Source organism: Gorilla gorilla, chromosome 12 (assembly GCF_029281585.2).
Source record: "Gorilla gorilla gorilla isolate KB3781 chromosome 12, NHGRI_mGorGor1-v2.1_pri, whole genome shotgun sequence".
In the NCBI taxonomy this organism is placed as follows: Eukaryota; Metazoa; Chordata; class Mammalia; order Primates; family Hominidae; genus Gorilla; species Gorilla gorilla.
This window is the reverse complement of record NC_073236.2, coordinates 112,327,397-112,350,793: the sequence shown is the minus strand read 5'-3', so window position 1 is coordinate 112,350,793 and position 23,397 is coordinate 112,327,397. Positions and strand designations below refer to the sequence as shown.

Here is a 23,397-nt window from a genome sequence, read left to right as displayed (position 1 = left end):
GTGGAATGGGAACAGTTTCCTCCCTTTGTCCTGGTGGAGAAATTATTTCTATAAGTAATTGATGTTGGGGAAATAAACTTTTTTTTTTTTTTCAAATTCTCCTTCAGGCCAAAAATATTTTGCATTTGAAATGGCCACTTTTTTCCTTTTCCTCTTTCAATGCAAACTGAAACATTTCTCTTTATTTCTTAGATCAAGGCTTATGGAACAGGATTTGCCTGAATCACAGGATATGATTTCTTCCTCTACCACCTCTGTTCTTGTGGCTCAGAAGACTGTTCTATGCTGTTGTGACTATAAGAAAGCAAAACATTCTACTGACCACAGCATCTCCTTTAGTTCATCATGCAATGACTCCAGTCTGTCTCATCTTCCTGTCTTTTCTGAAGGAACAACTTGGGAATTCCGGAGCCATAGTTTACCTATTTCCCACAAAAAGCAATCCTCTGTGTTCGGGAACCAAGGCACAACCCTGCCTCTTTTTCAGCTCTCAGAGCCCCAGAAATCAAAACTTTTTCAGAATTTGGCAGATCTTTCACCCTTACAACCTCAGAGCTCTTTTATCAACTCTATTTCTGAACCCCTAAATATCTGCAAACAAAAAAGGAAAAAAAATGATGACAGAATGAGCAAGAGTCATTTGACATCAGATCATGAGCCAAATTCTGTTTCCAAGGAGAGACCACGACTTCCAAGGTGGGCTACATTCAAGCTCTCTCCTTCAGTTAGAAGGGAGCTAGAAGAACATATGTCTCAGAAGGTTTTTGCTTTGCGGCAACAAACAGCACCTTTACCTTTGAGGAAATCATGGGCAATGCTGAATTATATAACTGAAGTACAAGGAGGAGTTGCTGAATCAGAGAAACCCCAAACTCAGTTATCTATGCCCATTCATCAAAACACTGAGCAAAATATCAACAACAAATCCTCAGACCTTCCATCATTTCAGCTCCATGTGAATGCTGGAGTGGGATCTGGATCAAATAGCACAGAAACAAAACTTTCACAGTCACTTATCTCAGATAAGCAGTTACAACCTGGGGATGGCCCCCAAATCCTTGGATTCAAGCCTTTAGTTACATCAATGGGCAGTCTACCTCCAAGAAGTTTAGAACTTAATGTAATTCAAGAGGAAACTCCTTTACTGAAGAATGATCCAAAACATGTGCTAGAGCTTAGTATAGAGGAGAGGGTCATAGGTTTTCCAGAAAAAAGGATACAGCAGCACAAGACACAAGTGACTAATGTGGAGTTGACCCCAAGGCTATCATATCAAGTCAAAGATAGCCTAAAGGTAACTCCATTGGCACTACTTCGGGTCATGGATTCAATGGGGATGATCCCAGAATCACATTCAGAATTTGCGGGTTTGTTCCCACAGCTGCCAAGTCAAGTTGTGAAACCAATGGAAACCATGGAAACAGTGAGCATAACCCCCAAACCACCAAATCAAGTCATTCAATCAATGGAGGCAGCCCCAAGGTCTCAGCACCAAGTTATGGAATCAGAGACGGTGGCCACAAGATTACTGAATCAAGTCACAGATAATAAGAAAGTAACTCCTGTAGCACTGCTTCAAGTTATGGATTCTATGGGGATGATTAACAAATCACATCCATGTATAGAATCAGTGGGAACGACTCCAACACCACGATATCAAGTCATAGAGTCAGTGAAAATGAACACATTGTTGAACCATCAAGCCACAAAACCAGAAAAGATGAATCTAAGGCCACAACATGCAGTTACGGAAACTGTGGAAATGATGCCAGGGCCACAGCATAAAGTCATGGAATCTGCGGGCATGACCTCAGGGTCACAAAGTCAAGTCATGGAACAAGGAAAGGCTACTCCAGGGCTAATATGTCAAGACACAAAATCACTGGAAATGATCTCAGCACCATTACATCAAGTCATGGGTTACGTGAAAGGAATTCCAGTGGCACTATTACAAGCCATGGATTTCAGGGGGATAATTCCACCAGCACAGCCACATGTTATAGAATCTGGGGGCTTGACCCCAAGTTCACAGTTGCAAGGTAGGAGATCTGTTCATCTGGTCCTACCACCAGAGTTTCAAGATATAAACACTGTGGAGCTGACCCTAAGACCGCCAACGGAAGATACAAAATCTGCGGAGTTGGCCCCAAAGCCATGGTTACACGATGTCAGATCTGAGAAGGTAGCCCCAGTACTATTGCTTGAAGATGTGAAAACTCCTCAAATGGTGGAATGTAGGAGGTCAATTCCTGAGACACAGGTGCAAGGTATGAAATATGGGGAATTGAACAAAGGGACACAATTTAAGGAAGTAAAAGCTGCAGAGATGAGCCCCAAACAAAATCATGAAGCCACAGAGCCTGAAAGATTGACCCCATGGCATCAAGCCTCAGAATCTTTAGAGATGATCTCTGGACCAGGATATCAAGGAAAAGAAGCAAAGTTGACCTCTGACAACTGTCACCAAGTGGGAAAATCTATTGGGTTGACACAACCATCTTTAGGAACTAGCCCAGGGCCACTGAGCCAAACTTCAGAATCTGTGGAGATGAGCTCAGTGTCATTCCAAGACATTCTCAAGACAATGCACCAACTTGGAAAAGCAATGGGGGAAACTCCAGTATCACAACACACAACAAAAGAATCTCTGGATTTGATACCAGGATCAGAAATGCAAAGTGTGAAATCAGAGGGGGTGACCACAGAGCCACAGCCCCATGATATGAAGTTTGTTTACTGCAATCTAGGGCCATGTTCAGAAGTTACTGAGTTGTCAGAGATACCCCCCATGTCAGAATATAAAGAAACTGTGGGGTTGGCATTGCCTCAAGTTGATAAGACCCAGGGGGTCATCCCAGTACCACCACATTCAGAAACACGATTTTTGGAGTTGACTCTAGGACCAGGCACTCAATATGAGAAATCAGAGCCACTACTGCAAAATTTGAAATCTATGGAGTTAACCAGTGAGTCATCTCCATTATTGATAGGATCTAAAAAGTTAATTACAGAACAAAAACCACATGTTATGGACCTGACCCCAGGGCCACAGCTCCAGGGAGAGAAGTCTAAGCAGCTGGATCTAGAGTCACAGTTGCAAGATATGAAACACATGAATTTAATCCAACAGTCAACTACAGGAGTGGTAGAATCTGAGGAGATGATGCCAGAGCTACTGCTACAAAGTATGCCATTGGAGGATTTGACTAAGAGGGAAGAGCTCCAACGTGTAAAATCTGTGGATTTAAATCTAGGCCCATCTCAGCCAAGTGTCAAATCTTCTGGACTGACCTCAGGGCCACAGTTGCCAAGTGTCAGATTTTCAAAGATATTTCCAGGACCACTTCTTCAAGGCGAAAAACCTGTAGAATTAATCTCACAACCCCCACATTATGGTGTGAAATCTGATGAATTGACCTCAGATTCCCCAGTTCAGGACATCAAATTGTCAGATTTTATCCCAGAGCCAACACATCAAAGTGTCAAATTTGTACAGCTGACTCCAGAATCACAACCTCAAGATGTGAAATTTGTGGAACTAAGCCCAGGACTATTCTTGCAAGATGTCAAATTTTCTGATTTGATCCCAGAGCCAAAGCATCAAGGTTTCAAACATATGCAGTTGACACCAGGAGCTCAGCTCGAAGATATAAAGTCTCTAGATTTTGTACCAGAGTCATCTTTGCAGTCAAACCAAGGGACACATATTGAAGATATGAAATCTGTTCTGTCTACTGAAGGATCACAGTTTCACAGCATGAAATCTGCGAAATCGACCTCAGAACTACCATTTCAAAGTGTAAAATCTGAGGAAGTAAACCTGGGGCCATGGCAGCAAGATATCAAATTTTCTGAATTGACTTCAAGGCCAAAGCTGCAAGGTGTCAATTCTGCGGATCAAACTCCAGGATCAATGTTTCATAGTGTGAATTTTGTAGAGGTGGTTCCAAAGTTAGGGCTGCAAGATTCCAAATTAGGAAAGATATTTCCAGGAACTCAAAGTATGAAACAGGTAGGGCTTAACCCAGAGCTGCAGCTACAAGATGTCAAATGTTTTGATTTAGTACCAGGAACTCAACCTCAAGGTGTGAAATCTTTAGAGTTAAACTCAGGGCCACAGCTACAATGTGTAAAAGTTTTAGAGATGACCCCAGGGCCAAAGATGCAAGGGGTACCACCTGTGACAATGGCTCCAGGGCCAGAGGGGGAACGGGTTAAGCCTGAGTTGTTAGTACCAGAGCCACTGTTTCAAGGTGTAAAATATGTAGCAGGCAACCAAGAACCAAGCCTTGAAGCTGAAGTTTCCTATAAATTAGTCTCAGAGCCACAAATGCCAGATGCAGAATCCATGGAGTTGACTCCTGGGCCACAGTTGCCCAGTGTAAATCATTCTGAGTTGACCAGACAACCACAGTTACAAGGTATTAAATCTTTTGAATTGATACAAAGACCACAGTTACAAAACGTAAATCCTGTGGAGTGGAGCCCAATCTTGAAACTTAAAGGTTTCAGATCTGAAAAGCTAACCTCAGAGCCACAGCTAGAAGATATGACATCTGCGGAATTAATCCCAGGGCCACATTTGGGAGATGTGAAAACTATGCAGTTAACACCAGAGCCAGAATTGGAAGATGTCAAATCTATGACGTTAACCCCAGAGCCACAGGCAGGAGGTGTAAACCTTGAGGAGGTAAGCCCGGGCTCAAAGCTTCAATCTGAGTTGCTGACTTCAGGATCACAGTTGGAAGATATGAAATCTGTGACCTTAACTCCAGGACCATGCCTGGAAAGCATGAAATCTATGGAGATAACTCTAAGTCCACAGCTGGAAGGTGGGAAATCTGTGGCGATAACCTTAGGGTCACAGACAGAAGATGTCAAATCTGTGGAATTCACCCCTGATTCCGAGCTTCAAGGTGTAAAATCTGTGGAGTTGACTCCATGTTCAAGAATTCAAGATTTAAAAACTGAGGAGTTGGTCCTAGGTACACAGCTGCAAGATATGAAAGCTGCTAAATTAAAACTTGGGCTAAAGATGCAAGGTAAGAAGTCTATGGCTTTTGCACCAGGGCCATTGCTTCAAGGGGTTAAATCTATGGAGACGCTTCAAAGGCCTCAGCTACAAAGTGTGAAACCTGAAGAACTGACCTCAGTCCCACAAATGCAAGATATGAAATTTGTGGAGATTACTCCATGTTTCAAGCTTCGAAGTTTAAAATCTATAAGGGAGACTCAAGATCCACATCTGCAATGTGTAAAACCTGTAAAGTTGACCCCATGGCAAAAGAGGCAGGCAGTAAAATTTGTGAATATAACCAGAGGAGAAGAGTTTGAAGAAGTAAAATCTGTGGATTTAGCCCTAAAGCAACAGTTTCAAGGGATGGCACCTGTGGATTTAACCCTTGAGCCTGAACAGGATGGTCAGATATCTGTAAACTCACAAGAGCAGCAATGTGTGAATTTTGAGCAAGTAAAGAAAGGGTCTGAGTCAGAAGGTGTAATGTCTTTGGAGTTAATTCCAGAGCCAAAATCTGAAGGTATAAAATCGGTAGACCTCAAGTCTGACCTACAGTCGAAAGGTATAAAATCATCTGAATTGACTCCAGAATCAAATATGCAAGATGTAAAAGCTAAAGAGTTCAAACATGAACCACAGTTGCAAAGTATGAAATCTCCCAAGTTGACCCCAGGACCACAGTTGCACCAAGTGAAACCCTTGGGCTCGACTGTAGAGCCACAGATTCAAAGTGTGAAAATTGTGGAGTTAAACAAAGAGCTAGAGCTTGGAAGAATGAAATCTGTTCAGTGGATAACAAGACCTGAGTTCCAAGGTCTAAAATCTGTAGGGTTAAATCTTGGGTCACAATCTCGAAGTGTCAAACCTGCAAAATTGAAACTTTCCATACAGTTGGGAGATATGATAGCATCTAAATTGGTTCTAGAGCCAAAACTTCAAGGTGCAAAACCTATGGAGTTTAACCGTGGGCCACAGTTGCAGTGTGTAAAAACCTCTGAGTTGTCTTCAGGACCACAGCTGCAAAAAGGGAAAATGCCAGCATCCACCTCAGAGCCACAACTTCAAGGTGTGAAAACTGTGGAGTTAAACCAAGACTCACAGCTTACAAGTGTGAAATCTGTGCAGTGGATACCAGGACCTGAGTTCCAAGGTGTAAAAACTATAGGGTTAAATCTTGGTTCACAATCTCAAGGTGTCAAACCTGGAGAATCGAAATCTTCCATAGAGTCAGGAGGTGTAAAGTCATCTCAACTGACTCTAGGGCCAAAACTTCAAAGTGTAACATCTATGGAGTTTAACCTTGGGTCACAGTTGCACTTTGTGAAAGCTCCTGAGTTGTCCCAAGGACCACAGCTGCAAAAAGGGAAAATTCCAGCATCGACCTCAGAGCCATATTTTCAGGGTGTGAAAACTGTAGAGCTAAACCAAGACTCACAGCTTGGAAGTGCGAAATCTGTGCAGTGGATATCAGGACCTGAGTTCCAAGGTGTAAAAACTGTAGGGTTGAGTCCTGGTTCACAATCTCGAGGTGTCAAGCCTGCAGAGTTGAAATCCTCCACAGAGTCGGGAGGTGTAAAATCATCTGAATTGACTCTAGGGCCAAAACTTCAAGGTGCAAAACCTGTGGAGTTTAACTTTGGGCCACAGTTGCAATGTGTGAAAACTCCTAAGATGTCCCGAGGACCACAGTTGCAGAAAGGGAAAATTCTGGCGTCAACCTCAGAGCCACAGCTTCAAGGTGTAAAAGACGTGGAGTCAAACAAAGACTCACAGCTTGGAAGTGTGAACTCTGTGCAGTGGATACCAGGACCTGAGTTCCAAGGTGTGAAATCTGTGCTAAAATGTGGTTCACAATCTCGAGTTGTCACAACTGTAGAATTGAAACCTTCAGTACAATTAAGAAATGTGAAGTCATCTGAGTTGACTCCAAGGCCAAAGCTCCAAAGTATACAACCTTTGACATCACTCCAGGAACATCAGTTGCCAGGGCTCAAACCTATTGCTTTGAAATCTGGGCTACAGTTGAGAAGTGTGAAATCATGTGGCCCAATTTCAACATCAAAGCTCTGTGATATAAAATCTATGGCATTCAAACCTGGGCTTCATTCACAAGATGTGAAATCTTCTGAGTTGACCCCAAGACCACAGCTGCACAAAGTGAAACCCTTGGAGGCATGCCCAGGAACACAGCTGCAAGATGTGAAGTCTCCAGCGTTTACACAAGCACCACAGTTTTCAGGGGTGAAATCTGGAGTATTAAGCCAAGAGCTACCACTACAAAGTGATAAAACTGTAGCGCTGAACTCCTTACTACACTTGAAAAGCATGAAATCATCTGAATTGGCTCATCAGACAGAACTTCCAGGTATGAAATCTGAGGAGTTCAACTCTGGGCCACAATGGCAATGTGTCAAATCTTCTAAGTTGAACCCTAAGACAAAGTCCCAAGACATGAAGTTTAGAGAGTTAAATCCCAGTTCACAATTGAAAGATATCCCATATTCTGATTTGACCACAAGGACCAAGATTCAAGGTGTCAAATCTACAGACTTCAAACCTGGGCCACAGTTGCAAGGAGTGAAATCTTCTGAGTCGATACTGAAGACAAAGCTTCAAGAAGTGAAATTAATGGAATGCAACTCAGGCCCACGGTTGCAAGATTTGAAATCTTCTAGGTTGATCATGGGTATAAAGCGTCAAGACATTAAATTTATGGATTTCAGTTCTGGACCACACTTACAGAGTGTGAAATCTTCTGAAGTGATTCCAGGGGGAAAGCTTCAGGGTGTGAAATCGGTAGAATTCAAACCTAGTCCAAAGTTACAAAGTGAGAAATCTGATTTGACCCTGGGGAGGAAGTTTCCAGGTGTGAAATCTGTAGAGCTGGAATCAGGCCCACAGTTACAAGATATAAAATCTTCTGATCTGATCATGGGTATAAAGCTTCAAGATGTAAAATTTATGAAGTTCAGTTCTGGACAACACTTTCAAGGTATAAAATCTTCTGAGGTAACCTCAGGGACAAGGCTTCAAAGTATGAAATCAATGGATTTCAATTCTGGACAACAGACACAAAGTGAAAAATCTTCTGAGTTGATTCAGGGAACAAACCATCAAGATGTTAAATCTGTAGAATTCCACCATGGTCTAAAGTTACAAGGTGTGACATCTTCTGAGTTAACACCAGAGACAAAGCTTCAAGGTGGGGAATCTGTGGAGTTCAACTCGGGCCCACAGTGGCAAGATACAAAATATTCTAACTCAATAATGGGGACAGAGCTTCAAGATGTAAAATCTATGGAGTTCAGTTCTGGATCACACTTGCAAGGTATGAAATCTTCTGAAGTGATCCCAGCGACAAAGCTTCAAAAAGTGAAATCTGTGCTCATGCCTAGGCCAATGCGGCAAGATGTGAAATCTTCTGAATTGACTGTAGGTACAAAGGTACAGGATAGGACATCTTTGGAGTTAAGCTCAACTTCACAGTTACAAGATAGAAAATTATCTATGTTGACACCAGGGATACACCTTCAAGGTGTGAAATCTGTAGAATATAATCCTGGGGCAAAGTTGGAAGATATGAAATCTGGGTTGATAAAGCTTCAGATGGTGAACTCTACAGAAGGCAACCATGACCCAGAATTGCAGGTTGCAAAACTCTCTAAGTTGGCCTTGGAATCAAAGATTCATAGTGTGGCACCTTCTGAGTTCAATGCTGAAAAGCAGCAGCAAGATGAGAAATCTCATAAATTGAATCCATGGCCAGACCCTCAAAGTGTAAAATTTATGTTGTTCAATCCTGAGCCACATCTGCAACATAGAAAATCTTCAGAATTATGCACAGGGACAAAGCTTCAAGATGTAAAATCTATGAAATTCAATCTTCAGCAACAGTTGCAAGGTGTGAAATCTTCTGAGTTGTGCCTAGGAACAAGGCTTCAAGGTACACAATCTTTAGATTTCAACCCTGGACCACAGTTGCAAGGAACACAATCTGCCAAGTTGAATCCTGGGCCTGAGCTTCAAGGTATAAAATCTAAGGTGTTCTGCCTTGGGCCACATTTGCAAGATGTGAATTCTTCTGTATCCATTCCAGAGCCACCACATCAGTGTGTAAATTCTACTGGGAGCAACCGTGGACTACCTTTGCAAGGTGTAAATTCTGCATCCATTCCAGCACCTAAACTTCAGTGTATAAGTTCTAATGCGTGCATCCCTGGGCCACATTTGCAAGGTGTGAATTCTTCTGCATCTATTCCAGAGCCACCACTTCAGTGTGTAAATTCTATTGAGTATAATTCTGGGCCACATCCACAAAGTGTGAATTATTCTGCATCCATTCTAGGCCCCAAACTTCAGTGTGTAAATTCTAGTGGGTGCAACCCTGGGTCAAATTTGCGAGTCATGAATTCTGCATCCATTCCAGAGCCACCACTTCCGTGTGTAAATCCTACTGGGTGCAGCCCAGGGCCACATTTGCAAGGTGTGAATTCTGCATTCATTCCACAGCCAAAAGCTCACTGTGTAAATTCTATTGGGTGCAACCCAGGGCCGTATTTACAAGGTATGAAATCGCCTGAATTAACTCCAGTTTCAAAACTTCAAGGTATGAAGTGTTCTGAATTGAACCCAGGGACAGAAATTCAAAGTGAGACACCTATGATGTTCAACCCTATACCACATTTGCAAGGTTTAAAATCTGAATTGACTCCAGGGTCAAAGCTTCTACGTGCAGTACCTATGGAATGCAACCCTGGGCCACAGGTGCAGTATGTGAATTCTTCTGAGTTGAATCCAGGGCTAAAATTGCAATGTATAGATTCTATGGAGTGCAAACTTGCGCCACACTTGCAAGGTGTAGAATCAGGGACAAAATTTCAAGTTATGAAATTTTCTGAGTTGCATCCAGGGCCAGAGCTTCAAGGTATAAAATCTGTTGTGTTCAACTCTGTGCAACATTTACAAGATGTAAAATGTGAACTGACTCCAGGGACAAAATTTCAAGATATAACACCAAAGGAGTTCAACTCTGGCCCGCAGCTGCAAGGTATGAATTCTGAGAAGTTCCATTCACACCTCAGGCAGCATAATGTGAGATCTGTGGTATTTGTACCAGAGCCATGTTCTCAAGATGTGAAATCTGTGAAGTCAACTCTATGGCCACAACCTCAAAGTGTAAATTCTTCAGGGTTGACATCATGCTTTGGGTCACAATGCGTTAAATCTGTGGCCTTTGCATCGAAGCCATGCTTTCAAGATGTAAAACCTATGGAGCTGACACCAGGGGCCCAACAGCAAGGTATACATTATCAAGAGTTGACTTCAGGATGGCAAGATGTGAAATCAATGATGTTGGCACCAGAGCCAACTAGGAAGTTCCCATCAGGATCACTGTTGACTAGTGTCAGATTTTCAAATTTGTCTCCAGAATCACAGCAACAGGATGTGAAATCTTTGGAGTTTACTCTAGAGCCAAAGTTGCAAAGCGTAAAACATGTGAAATTATCTTCAGTGTCTCTGCAGCAAACTATAAAATCTGTGGAATTAGCACCAGGGTCACTGCTTCAAAGAGTGAAATATGGGGAGCAAACTCCAAGAACAAATTATCAAATCATGGAATCCTCTGAACTAATCCCTAGACCAGGGCATCAGTTTGCAAAATACGCAGAGATGATCCCACAGCCAAAGTATCAAGTCCCTAAATCTGCAAATTTGATTTCAATACCAATTTATCACGCCACAGAATCTTCAGAAATGGCACAAGGATTGGCATATAAAGGCATAGATACTGTAGAGAAATCTGTGGGGTTGACCCCAAAGCTAACAGGTAGAGCTAAGGAATCCTTAGGGATGCTGCTGCAGCCAGATCTTCAGGTACCAAAATTTGTTGATCTGACTCCAATGGTAAGGGATCAAGGCTCAAAATTCTTAGGATTAACTCCAGAGAAAAGCTACCAAATCCTAGAAACTATGGAATTGCTCTCTCAGCCACGGCCCCGAGTTAAGGATGTGGGGCAGTTATATATGAAGCCACTGCAGCAAACTGTGGAATATGAAGGGATTACTCCGGAACTCAAGCATTACTTTACAGAAGCTATGGGGTTGACCGCTGAGGCAAGGATACAAGCAAATGAATTCTTAGGAATGACCCCAAAGCCAACAAGTCAAGCCACTGGATTTGCAGAGAGATCCCCAAGGCTCTGTCCTCAAAACTTAGAATGTGTGGAGGTGATCTCTGAGAAAAGACTGCAAGGGGAAGAATCTGTGGTACTGATTCCAAAGTCATTACATCACATCCCAGATTCTGCTTCAGGGATGACACCTGGGTTAGGACATCGAGTTCCTGAATCTGTGGAGTTGACTTCTAAGTCAGGAGTGCAGGTAGAGAAAACTTTGCAATTAACCCCCAAACCACAGCATCATGTGGGATCTCCAGAGATAATATCAGGGTTAGGACATCAAGTCCCAGAATCTGTAAATCTGATCTGCAAGCAATGGCTACAAAGGGAGGAATCTTTAGAGGTGCCCCTGAAGCAAACAAGTCAAGTTATAGGACATGAAGAATCTGTAGAGCTCACCTCTGAGGCATGGCAGCACAGGGAGGTATCAATGGGGCTAACAAAGTCAAAGAATCAAAGTATGAAATCTCCAGGGACAACCCCAGGACCACTGGGTCGAATTGTAGAATTTATGAGGATTAGTCCAGAGCCACTAGATCAAGTCACAGAATCTGCAAGGACACAGCTTCAAGTTGCTCAATCTGAAGAGGTAATCCTCGTAGATGTCCCAAAAGTTGTTCAATCTGTGAAAGTGACCCCTGGACCACCATTTCAAATTGTAAAGTCTGTGACAATACCAAGGCCAACCCCTCAAATGGTAGAATATATTGAGTTGACTCCAAAACTGCAACATGTGAGACCTTCAGAGCACCACGCAGGGCCATGTTTGCAAGATGTGATATCTACAAAATTAATCACAAAGCCAAAACACCAGATTTTGGAAACAGTGGAGTTGACAGGGTTTCAAATTGTAAAAACTATGTTAATCCCAGGGCCATCCCTTCAAATCGTAAAATCTGAGGAGTTAGCACCAGGACCAATTCCTCAGGTTGTAGAACCAATAGGAGTAGCCCTAGAATCAGGAATTGAAGCAATAAATTGTGTGGATTTACTTCCAAGGCCACATCTTCAAGAACTGATAGTACCTGCAGAATTAACTCCAAGGCCATGTATTCAAGTGAAATCTGAAGAATTAACCTCACCGCAAACATCTCCATTTGAGGAACATACAATATTGACTCATAAACAAGGGCTTCAGGCTGTGAAATCTACAGTGATAAAAACAGAGTCTCCTAAAGTTATGGAAACTGAGGATTTGAATCTAGGACACGTGTGTCAGAATAGGGACTGTCAGAAGTTAACATCAGAAGAGTTACAAGTAGGGACTGACTTCTCTAGGTTCCTACAAAGCTCTTCAACCACACTCATTTCAAGCTCTGTCAGAACAGCATCTGAATCAGGAGGACTTTGGGATTCTGGGATACAGGAAGTATCCAGAGCTTTGGATATAAAAAACCCGGGGACAGATATTTTGCAGCCTGAAGAGACCTATATAGACCCTACTATGATACAATCTTTAACTTTTCCTTTGGCCCTTCATAATCAAAGCTCTGATAAGACAGCTAACATTGTGGAAAACCCATGTCCTGAGATTCTAGGAGTGGATGTAATATCTAAAGAGACAACTAAGAGGAAGCAAATGGAGGAGCTAGAGAACTCACTTCAGAGACATCTACCACAAAGCTGGAGATCACGATCTAGGACATTCCAGGCAGAATCAGGGGTTCAAAAAGGTCTCATCAAGTTTTTCCCGGGCAGACAACACAATGTCTGGGAGAGTCATGCCTGGAGGCAGCGACTACCAAGAAAATATCTCTCCACTATGCTAATGCTGGGGAATATTTTAGGGACCACTATGGAAAGGAAGCTTTGTTCTCAAACATCTTTAGCAGAAAGAGCCACTGCAGATACCTGTCAATCTATTCAGAATTTATTTGGGATTCCAGCTGAACTGATGGAACCTTCCCAGAGCCTGCCAGAGAAGGGTCCAGTTACTATTTCTCAGCCTTCTGTGGTCAAAAACTATATTCAGAGACATACTTTTTATCATGGTCATAAGAAAAGAATGGCCTTAAGGATATGGACACGTGGCTCCACATCTTCCATAATACAGCAATACTCTGGGACTAGAGTGAGAATAAAGAAGACAAACTCAAGGTTCAGTGGTATATCCCAAGAAGTCATTCAACATATGCCTGTCTCATGTGCAGGGGGCCAGCTTCCTGTCCTGGTAAAGTCAGAGTCTTCCCTCAGCATATTTTACGATAGAGAAGATCTTGTTCCAATGGAAGAAAGTGAGGACTCACAGAGTGATTCTCAGACAAGGATTTCTGAGTCCCAACACTCCCTCAAGCCAAATTATCTTTCCCAGGCTAAGACTGACTTCTCAGAACAGTTCCAGTTGCTACAAGATCTGCAGCTAAAAATAGCAGCAAAACTCTTAAGGAGTCAAATACCCCCCGATGTGCCTCCACCTCTAGCTTCAGGTCTAGTCCTAAAATACCCTATCTGCCTACAGTGTGGCCGATGTTCAGGACTTAATTGCCATCATAAATTACAGACCACTTCAGGGCCTTATCTTCTTATCTATCCACAGCTCCACCTTGTACGCACTCCTGAAGGCCATGGTGAGATTCGGTTGCATCTTGGCTTTAGGCTGAGAACTGGGAAAAGACCCCAAATCTCAAAGTATCGTGAAAGAGATAGACCCGTCATACGGAGAAGCCCTATATCACCATCACAAAGGAAAGCTAAAATCTATACTCAAGCTTCCAAGAGTCCTACTTCCACAACAGATTTGCAGTCTGGGCCTTCCCAGTCCCCTGCTCCTGTACAAGCCTACATCAGGCGAGGACAACGCAGCAGCCCTGACCTAGTAGAAAAGACAAAAACTAGAGCACCTGGGCACTATGAATTCACTCAAGTTCACAACCTACCAGAGAGTGACTCTGAAAGCACTCAGAATGAAAAACGGGCTAAAGTGAGAACCAAAAAGACCTCTGATTCAAAATATCCAATGAAGAGAATCACCAAGGGACTTAGAAAACAGAGAAAGTTCTACACAAACAGTAGAACCACAATAGAGAGTCCCTCTAGGGCATTAGCAGCCCATTTAAGAAGGAAGAGGATTGGAGCAACTCAGACAAGTACTGCCTCTTTAAAAAGACAACCTAAGAAACCTTCCCAACCCAAGTTCATGCAACTGCTTTTTCAGAGCCTAAAGCGGGCATTCCAAACAGCACACAGAGTTATAGCTTCTGTTGGGCGGAAGCCTGTGGACGGGACAAGGCCAGACAATTTGTGGGCAAGCAAAAACTATTATCCAAAACAAAATGCCAGGGACTATTGCTTACCAAGCAGTATCAAAAGAGACAAGAGGTCAGCTGACAAGCTAATGCCAGCAGGCTCAACCATTAAGCAGGAGGACATATTGTGGGGAGGAACGGGCCAGTGCAGATCAGCTCAACAGCCAAGAAGAGCTTACTCTTTCCAACCCAGACCTCTTCGACTGCCCAAGCCCACAGATTCCCAAAGTGGTATTGCTTTCCAAACTGCCTCAGTGGGGCAGCCTCTGGGAACTGTTCAAAAGGACAGTAGTAGCAGATCAAAGAAAAACTTCTATAGAAATGAAACCTCCAGCCAGGAGTCTAAGAACTTGTCCACACCAGGAACCAGAGTTCAGGCCAGAGGAAGAATCCTACCTGGTTCCCCTGTGAAGAGAACCTGGCACCGACATCTTAAAGACAAACTCACACACAAGGAGCATAACCACCCCAGCTTCTATAGGGAGAGAACCCCACGCAGTCCTTCTGAGAGAACCTGTCATAACCCCTCTTGGAGAAACCATCGCAGTCCCTCTGAGAGAAGCCAACGCAGTTCCCTGGAGAGAAGACATCACAGTCCCTCTCAGAGGAGCCACCGCAGTCCCTCTAGGAAAAACCATTCCAGTCCCTCTGAGAGAAGCTGGCGCAGTCCGTCTCAGAGAAATCACTGCAGTCCCCCCGAGAGGAGCTGTCACAGTCTCTCTGAAAGGGGCCTTCACAGTCCCTCTCAGAGGAGCCATCGCGGTCCCTCTCAGAGAAGACATCACAGTCCCTCAGAGAGAAGCCATCGCAGTTCCTCAGAGAGAAGCCATCGCAGTCCCTCTCAGAGGAGCCATCGCAGTCCCTCTCAGAGGAGCCATCGCGGTCCCTCTGAGAGAAGACATCACAGTCCCTCTAAGAGAAACCATCGCAGTCCCGCTTGGAGGAGCCATCGCAGTCCCTCAGAGAGAAGCCATCACAGTCCCTCTGAGAGAAGACATCACAGTCCCTCTGAGAGAAGCCATCGCAGTCCCTCTGAGAGAAGACATCACAATCCCTCTGAGAGAAGACATCAGAGTCCCTCTGAGAGAAGACATCAGAGTTCCTCAGAGAGAAGCCATCGCAGTCCCTCTGAGAGAAGACATCACAGTCCCTCTGAGAGAAGACATCACAGTCCCTCTGAGAGAAGACATCAGAGTCCCTCAGAGAGAAGCCATCGCAGTCCCTCTGAGAGAAGCCATCGCAGTCCCTCTGAGAGAAGCCATCGCAGTCCCTCTGAGAGAAGACATCACAGTCCCTTGGAGAGGAGCCGTCACAGTCTCTTGGAGAGGAGCCATCGCAGTCCCTCTGAGAGGAGATCTCACAGGTCCTTTGAGAGGAGCCACCGTAGGATTTCTGAGAGAAGTCACAGTCCCTCAGAGAAGAGCCACCTCAGTCCCTTGGAAAGAAGCCGTTGCAGTCCCTCTGAGAGGAGAGGACACAGTTCCTCTGGGAAAACCTGTCACAGTCCCTCTGAGAGGAGCCATCGCAGTCCCTCCGGGATGAGGCAAGGGAGGACCTCTGAGAGGAGCCATCGAAGTTCCTGTGAGAGAACCCGTCACAGTCCCTCTGAGATGAGGCCAGGGAGGCCCTCTGGGAGGAACCATTGCAGTCCCTCTGAGAGGAGCCAACGCAGTCCCCTTAAGGAGGGACTCAAGTACAGTTTCCCTGGAGAGAGGCCCAGCCATAGTTTGTCTAGAGATTTCAAGAATCAAATAACTCTCCTCGGGACCACACATAAAAATCCCAAAGCAGGGCAAGTATGGAGGCCTGAAGCTACTCGATGAGGTGAGGTCCGCCCCTATTATTCATTGTCCTAAGTCTTCATCGTGCTGCCCTTTCCAGGCTTCTTTCCTGCTCAGCCACTGCCTCCAATTCCTGCGCCCCCAGCGTGGAAAGGCTTCCATTTCTCTCCACCGGGGGGAGGCGGGTGAGAATGGGTCTGTAATTTCTCTAAGATCAATAAAGGGGCAGTAAATGATCTTCCTGTGCATCTGGACTGAGACCACTGGGCGGGTGGATGGGGAAGGCAGGCTGGAGGGACACGAGGAGTTGTGCAAAGATTCGGAATGAGAGCCAGGGATTTTGAGGCCCGGCCGAGGCTCCAAGCTCCGCCCCTTCACTCCAGACCCCACCCATAGGTTCCCGGGTCCCGCGTCGCGATCCCAGTGGGGCGGGGTCTCAGAGGAATCGGAGGGTGACTCATCACGTGACTCGCTCCGGCCGCAGCCCCCTCGGAAGCTGCTAGGCGGAAGTAGAAGTTCAGAAGAGGGCTAGGCGGAGCCGAGCCCACATCCGGGAGAGGAGAGCGGAAGTGGCGTTGGTCTGGCCGGAGCCCTTGGGTGAAATTGTTAGGCGTGGAGAGGGAGTGATGTCTTCCAGACTCGGTGCTGTACCCGCCGTGAGTTTCTTGGTTTGACCGTTATGCTTTAGAGGTAGCGCTGTCGAGCCCGGAACACGCGGTCCCTCGCTTTTGTCCCATGCTGAGTTGGTTTTATCAGAGGCCATCGTAGGCCCCACCCTTCTAGATCAGATCACCTGTCCCGTTTTTCTTTACCCACGTTCTGCTGCCTGTTCCCCACCTCCTTGGATTTAATTCCTCGCCACATTACCATTAGTTTCTATTCCTTTTACATCCCCAATGTCTCTCATATCCGTTGTCTTTTCTTTTGGCCTCCCTTTTAGAGCCTGGGACAGGGCTTTGAGAATGGGGGAAGACGAAGGCTCTGGTATTGTTACCCGCCTTTGCACTGCTGGAAGATAGGACAGCATATTTTTCCTAAAAGGTGTTGCCTTCTTGTGTTTGAGGTGGTTGCCCCGGGAGAACTTCATTTCTTCTGGGCATAGGGGAATTCGTCTTTTTGTGGTCGAGGTTCAGAGGTCCCTAGCACTCACTCGTGTGCTTGTGATTTGCTAGACTTCGGGACCCACAACCTTTAAGCAGCAGAGGAGCACGAGGATCGTGGGAGCTAAGAAGTAAGTGAGGTTTTCTAAGGTCCTTTTATGATTGTGTCACCAGCGCTGACCAGTAGAACTTCTTCCTGTGATGAAAATGTTCTGTATCTGCATTGTCCAGTATCATAGCCACTAACCCGGTGTGGATTTTGAGCAGTTGAAATGTGGCTAGTGCAACTGAGGGACTGAATTTTAAATTTTATTTGCCAAGTGAGTGAGGTTTTTCTAAGGTTCTTTTGTGATTTTGTGGCCAGCGCTGTCCAGTAGAACTTCTTGTGACGAAAATGTTCTGTATCTGCACTGTCTAGTATCATAGCTACTAGCCCCGTACGCCTTTTGAGCGCTTGAAATGTGGCTAGTGCGACTGAGGGATTGAATTTTAAATTTTATTTAATTTTAACTAAGTTTAAATAGCCACCTGTAGCTAGTGGCTATCGGATTGGACAGTGTAGGTCTAAGTCTAGTGTGTGGGAGAAAAACCTAGCTTGCAAAAAAAAAGTACAAATTGTAATAAAAATGGAACCAAAGACTCAGTGGTAATTCTGTATTTCTCCAGACATGAAATTCGTGCTCATAAATACATTGATGAACTTGGGATGGATGATAAAAATGGCCGTAAGAAATCCTTGTATTTTTAAACTACTTGTCTGTAAGACTGGTTTATTATTTAGTACACTGAAGGTGCTTAGTTTTTCCATGGTTAATACAAAAGAAAACATTCTTGTTAACTAGACATTAAATGGATTCATTCATTCAGGTGACATTTACTACATGTTTGCTGTGTGCCAGTTCTGTAGTAGGTTAGGTATACAGGCATGAAAAACAACTAGCAGTCTAGAAGGGGAGATAGGCAAGTAGGTCAACACAGTTCATTGTAATAAGTAAATATTTTTAAGTAGGAATTTAATTTAGCCTTTGAGGAAGGGGAGTGATAGTTTGGAAGGGAAGGTTTATCAGAGCAGGTCACTCCTAAGTAGAAGCTTGAAAGTTGAGGAATCATACAGTTAGTGAGAAGGAGAAAGGTTTTTCAGAACAGAGAACAGCATGTGAACGTGTGGAAAAAGTTAATGGGATAGTAAGTAGTTCTGTATGTCTGGGATAGGGGATGAGGGATTGCAGGGAGAGCGTTTAGAGAGGTTAGTAGGGGCTAGACCATGGAGGACCTGTTATGGCATGCTAAAGTGTTTGGATTTTATCCTGGAAGAGATAATGAGGGAATGACATAGCCAGATATTGGTCTTAGGCCACTCTGGCAGCATTATGAAGGATGGATTTGGAAGGGTACTGGGAAACTGGTTCAGAGGTTATTATGACAACCTAAGAGATGAATAAAGAACATGTAGCCTATGGTGGGAACAATACACAGGGAATACGTAGGGAACAACGTATAGGGAATGTACAGGTGGTGATGATGAGAAGTGAGTAAGAGAAGGAAGATAGGATGTCTATGGGTTTCTGGCTTTGGCCATCAGGTGAATTTTGGAGTAATTCACAGAACTACGAATTTCTGAATGAGGAGCAACATTTGGAACAAAAACAAATAGGTTTGGACCTCAGATGAAGAGCTGGTCTGAAATACAGAATTGGGAATCATCAGCTATAAAAAATAATTGGAAACATGATGTTTTCTTCCACAAGCTGAGAGTTTTAATGAGCTCTTCTAGTTAAAGTGGTTAGAGCAATGTTTCTCAGTATGTACCTTGGTCACCTAGAGATAATTGTTAAAAAATAAGATTATTAGGCCCCCATCCATTAACCAGATTTGGAATCATTGGGTTTAGGGCGTGGAAATCTTTACTTTTAACTAGCTTCCTAGGAGATTGTGACATTTGAGAGTCAATGGTGAGAAGTGAGACCAGAGAAGAGTAGAGGAGGAAATCATGAAGAACACTAGCTTTTAAAGATTGGGTAGAATTAAATAAGTTTACAAAGGATACTGAGATGAACTAAAGTACTTTTCTAATGAAATCTAAATATTTGCACATTGAAGAATGAGCTAGGGGCTCTTAAAAATTTTTGGTAGATCAGAAAGGAGTTGAAAATAGGCTAAACTTTTTATGTTTGTGATCAGAAGCTGAGAGTTGCCACACTGGTGGCAACAAATTATAAAATAAATGCAATTATGATAGTCATTGTATCACAACAAAGCTTTTTCTTGTTATATGTATGGAAAGGGAAGTTTGAGCTTAATCTGGTTTTTTTTTTTACAAATAATCAAATGTCCTGGGGTTGATGGGTAGATATTGTAAAATACTTGAGAATTGTTTTTTGTTGAGTGCTTTAAAAATAAAACATGAGACCTGGAGGAGGAATTCCCTAACCACCTTGATTTAATCTCCAAGAGTTAATTATGATCATATGAACTGTTGCCTTTTCAGTATGCTTATGCTTATTCATAAGAGGGTATATGGGTACTGTATTTCTGAGTCCTACACTGATAGTAAGAAATTCCTACATGGAGAGTTTCCTAAGAGTTGTTACATGGGACTTGGCTCTTAATGGCCTGTTGGTACCATCAAGTCTTTGTTGTTGTTGTTGTTGTTGTTGTTGTTGTTGTTGGAGATGGAGTCTTGCTCTGTCGCCTAGGCTGGAGTGCAGTGGCATGATCTCGGCTCACCACAACCTCCACCTCCTGGGTTCAAGCAATTCTCCTGCCTCAGCCTCCTGAGTAGCTGGGATTACAGGTGCACACTGCTGCACCCTGCTAAGTTTTTGTATTTTAGTAGAGAGGGGGTTTCACAGTGTTGCCCAGGCTGGTCTTGAACTCCTGAGCTCAGGCAGTTCGCCCATCTTGGCCTTCCAAAGTGCTAGGATTACAGGCATGAGCCACTGTGCCTGTCCCATCAAGTGTTTCTAGCATTGTTTGGGATGGTAGGTTTTGGCCTTAGAGGCCTGCCAATCCATTAATTTTTAAAAATACCTTTATTGAGGTATAATTAGAGTACAATAGACTGCACATATTTAAAGCGTACACTATGGTCAGCTTTGATGTATGTCTGTACCCGTGAAGCCATTGCCACAATCAAGATAATAAACATTTTCATCTCTCTCAAAAGTTTGTTCATGTCTCTGCCATTTCTTCCTCCACTCCTGTCCATGGGCACCACTGTACAGTGGTTTGCATATTCTAGGATTTTATATAAATGAAGTCATACAGTATGTTCTCATTTTTTTCATGATTTCTTTCACTCAGAATAATGATTTTGAGATGAAAAATAGTTTTTATTGCTGGGTAGAATTCCATTATGGATACCATAATTTGTTTAGCCATCTGTCTTGATTGACATTTGAGTTATTTTCAGTTTTAGGGTGTCAAACAATAAGGCTGCTGTGAACACTCATGTACAAGTCTTGTGTGGACAAATGCTTTCATTTCTTTTGATCAATATCTAAGATGGTATTTACCATCCTAGGTTGGTTGATTCATATGGCAGGAGTATGTTTAGCTTTTTAAGAAACTACCTGCTTTCCAAAGTGGTATTATTTTGCATTCCTACCAGCAATGTATGAGAGTCAGTCTTTTCAATTTTAGCTAATTTAATGGGTGTGTAGTGGTATCTCACTGTGGTTTTAATTCATGGGTTTTTTTTTTTTTCCTTTTTTGAGACAGTGTCTCCCTCTGTCACCCAGGCTGGAGTGCAGTGGCCTGATCCTGGCTCACCGAACCCTTTGCCTCCCGGGTTCAACTGATTCTCCTGCCTTAGCCTCCTGAGTAGCTGGGATTACCGGTGTGCACCACCACACCTGACTAATTTTGGTATTTTTAGTAGAGATGGGATTTCACCATGTTGGCCAGGCTGGTCTCGAACTCCTGACCTTAAGTGTTCTGCCCACCTTGGCCTCCCAAAGTGCTGGGATTACAGGCTTGAGCCACCACACCTGGCCTAATTTGTGGTTTTTAATTCATCATATATGAATAATAATGTTGAGCATCTGTTCGTATTCTTTTTTTTAATCTTTTATTTTTTTTGCATCTGTTCATATTCTTTTTTATTTTATTTTTTTTGAGACAGAGTTTCACTCTTGTTGCCCAGGCTGGAGTGCAATGGTGCAATCTCGGCTCACTGCAACCTCCGCCTCCCAGATTCAAGCGATTCTTCTGCCTCACCCTCCGGAGTAGCTGGGATTACAGGCATGCGCTGCCACGCCTGGCTAATTTTATATTTTTAGTAGAGACGGGGTTTCTCCATGTTGGTCAGGCTGGTCTCGAACTCCCAACCTCAGGTGATCTGCCCACCTTTGCCTCCCAAAGTGCTGGGATTAACGGTGTGAGCCACCGCGCCCAGCCTTCATCTGTTCCTTTTCTTATTGGCCATTTGTGTGTCTACTTTTGTAAAATGTTTACATTTTTGTCCATTAAAAAAAGTGGGTTATCTTATTGAATTGTGGTATTTAAGAAAATCTGTCCTGAATACAACTCGTTTGTCTGTTATACTTCCTTCCAGTCTGGTTTGTCTTTCATTTTCTTAATGATGTCTTTTGAAGAGCAAAAGGTTTACATTTATCATTTTTTTCTTACATTTCATGCTTTTATGTATCCTATTTAAGAAACCTTTGCCTCTCTGGAGGTCGTAGCGAGTCAAGGTGGTGCCACTGCACTCCAGCCTGGGCGACAGAGCGAGATTCCGTCTTAAGAAATAATAATAGTTAAAAAAAAGAAACTTTTGCCTCCCTAATTGCAAAGATTTTCTGGGGTCTTTTCTCCTAGAAGTTTTATAGGTTTTATATTTAGGTCTGTGACTCGTTTAGAGTTAATTTCTGTGAATGTTTTATGGTAAGGGTCAATGTTGACTTTTTTTTCTATTTGTATACCCAGTTGTTGGAAAGAGTTTTCTTTCCCTACTGAATTGCCTTGGCATCTTTGTCAAACTTCACTTGGACATGTATATGTGTAGGTCTGTTTCTGGACTCTTCTTATTCTGTTCTACTGATGTTTATTTAGACTCTTGAAATCAGTAAGTCCTCTAACTTTAGTGTTCTTTTTCAAAATTGTTTTGGTTATTCTCAGTTCTTTGCGTTTTTATAAGAAGTATAGAATTGGGTTGCTAATATCTATTAAAAGAAGCTTGCTGAGTATTGATTGGTATTATATTGAATCTATAGATTCCTTTGGGGAAAATTGCTATTTTAACAATATTGAGTTTTCTGATTTATGAACATGCTATATTTTCCCCTTTAAGTCTTCTTAATTACTCTCAGCAATGTGTTGTAGTTTCATTGTTTTTAAAAGTCTGGAACGTCTTTTGTTAGGTTTGTTCCCAGGTATATTATGTTTTTCTGATGTAATTGTAAATGGTATTATTTTTATAATGTCATTTTCTAGTTGATTGTTGCTGGTATATAAGTATTCAGTTGACTTTGTATGTTATCCTTGTATCCTGACACTTCATAAATTAATTTATTAGTTCTAGTAATTGTTTTGTAGATTCCTTGGGATTTATTTTGTAAACAATCATATAATCTGCAAGTAGGGACAGTTTTGCTTTTTTCCTTTTGATCTTGTTTTAAACCTGTTGCAATGGCATTTAGCAGTGAAACTACATGGGCCTGTAGTTTTCACTGTGGGAAGGATTTCATAAATTCAGTTTATTTAATAGATATAGGGCTACTTAGATTTCCAGTTTCTTCTTGTGTCAGTTTTGGTAAGTAGTATTTTTAAAGAAATTTGTTCATTGTAATTTTTCCATTGATTAGCATAAAGTTATTCAAAGTGTATTATTAATGTCTACATAATCTGCGATAACCCCTTTTTCATTTCTGATATTGGTTATTTGTAGTGTCTTTTTTTGTAGATCAGTCTAAGTCTAGCTACAGGGTTGTCAATTTTGTGATCATTTCAAAGAACCACATTTCCCCTATTGTCTGTTTTCTAGTTCATGGGTTTCTCCTCTTACCTTACCTTTTCTTTGGTTTACTTTGCTTTTCCTTTTAAGGTATCTTAAGATGAAATCTTAAGTCATTGATT

The 23,397-nt window shown here is 42.9% G+C and overlaps 2 protein-coding genes across 5 annotated transcripts in view; both read left to right on the top strand.

The window, feature by feature from the left end:
* The window catches only part of SPATA31H1 (SPATA31 subfamily H member 1), a 41,049-nt gene extending 24,690 nt beyond the window's left edge, over positions 1–16,359 (top strand). For both annotated transcript variants that reach the window (XM_055377642.2, XM_055377643.2), the window contains exon 5: positions 193–16,359. In XM_055377642.2, the coding sequence (XP_055233617.2) occupies positions 193–16,264 (16,072 nt within the window). In that variant the 3' untranslated portion in view covers positions 16,265–16,359. The remainder of the gene's footprint in view (positions 1–192) is intronic.
* A 108-nt stretch (positions 16,360–16,467) lies between these two features.
* Positions 16,468–23,397, top strand: part of ZNF512 (zinc finger protein 512) — a 40,423-nt gene continuing 33,493 nt past the window's right edge. Inside the window, exons 1-2 of one of the 3 annotated variants that reach the window (XM_019021250.3) lie at positions 16,468–16,878; positions 17,395–17,453. In XM_019021250.3, coding sequence (XP_018876795.1) covers positions 16,849–16,878; positions 17,395–17,453 — 89 coding nt within the window. In that variant the 5' untranslated portion in view covers positions 16,468–16,848. The remainder of the gene's footprint in view (positions 16,879–17,394; positions 17,454–23,397) is intronic. The other 2 variants (XM_019021251.3, XR_010130028.1) reach the window with 2 other exon arrangements.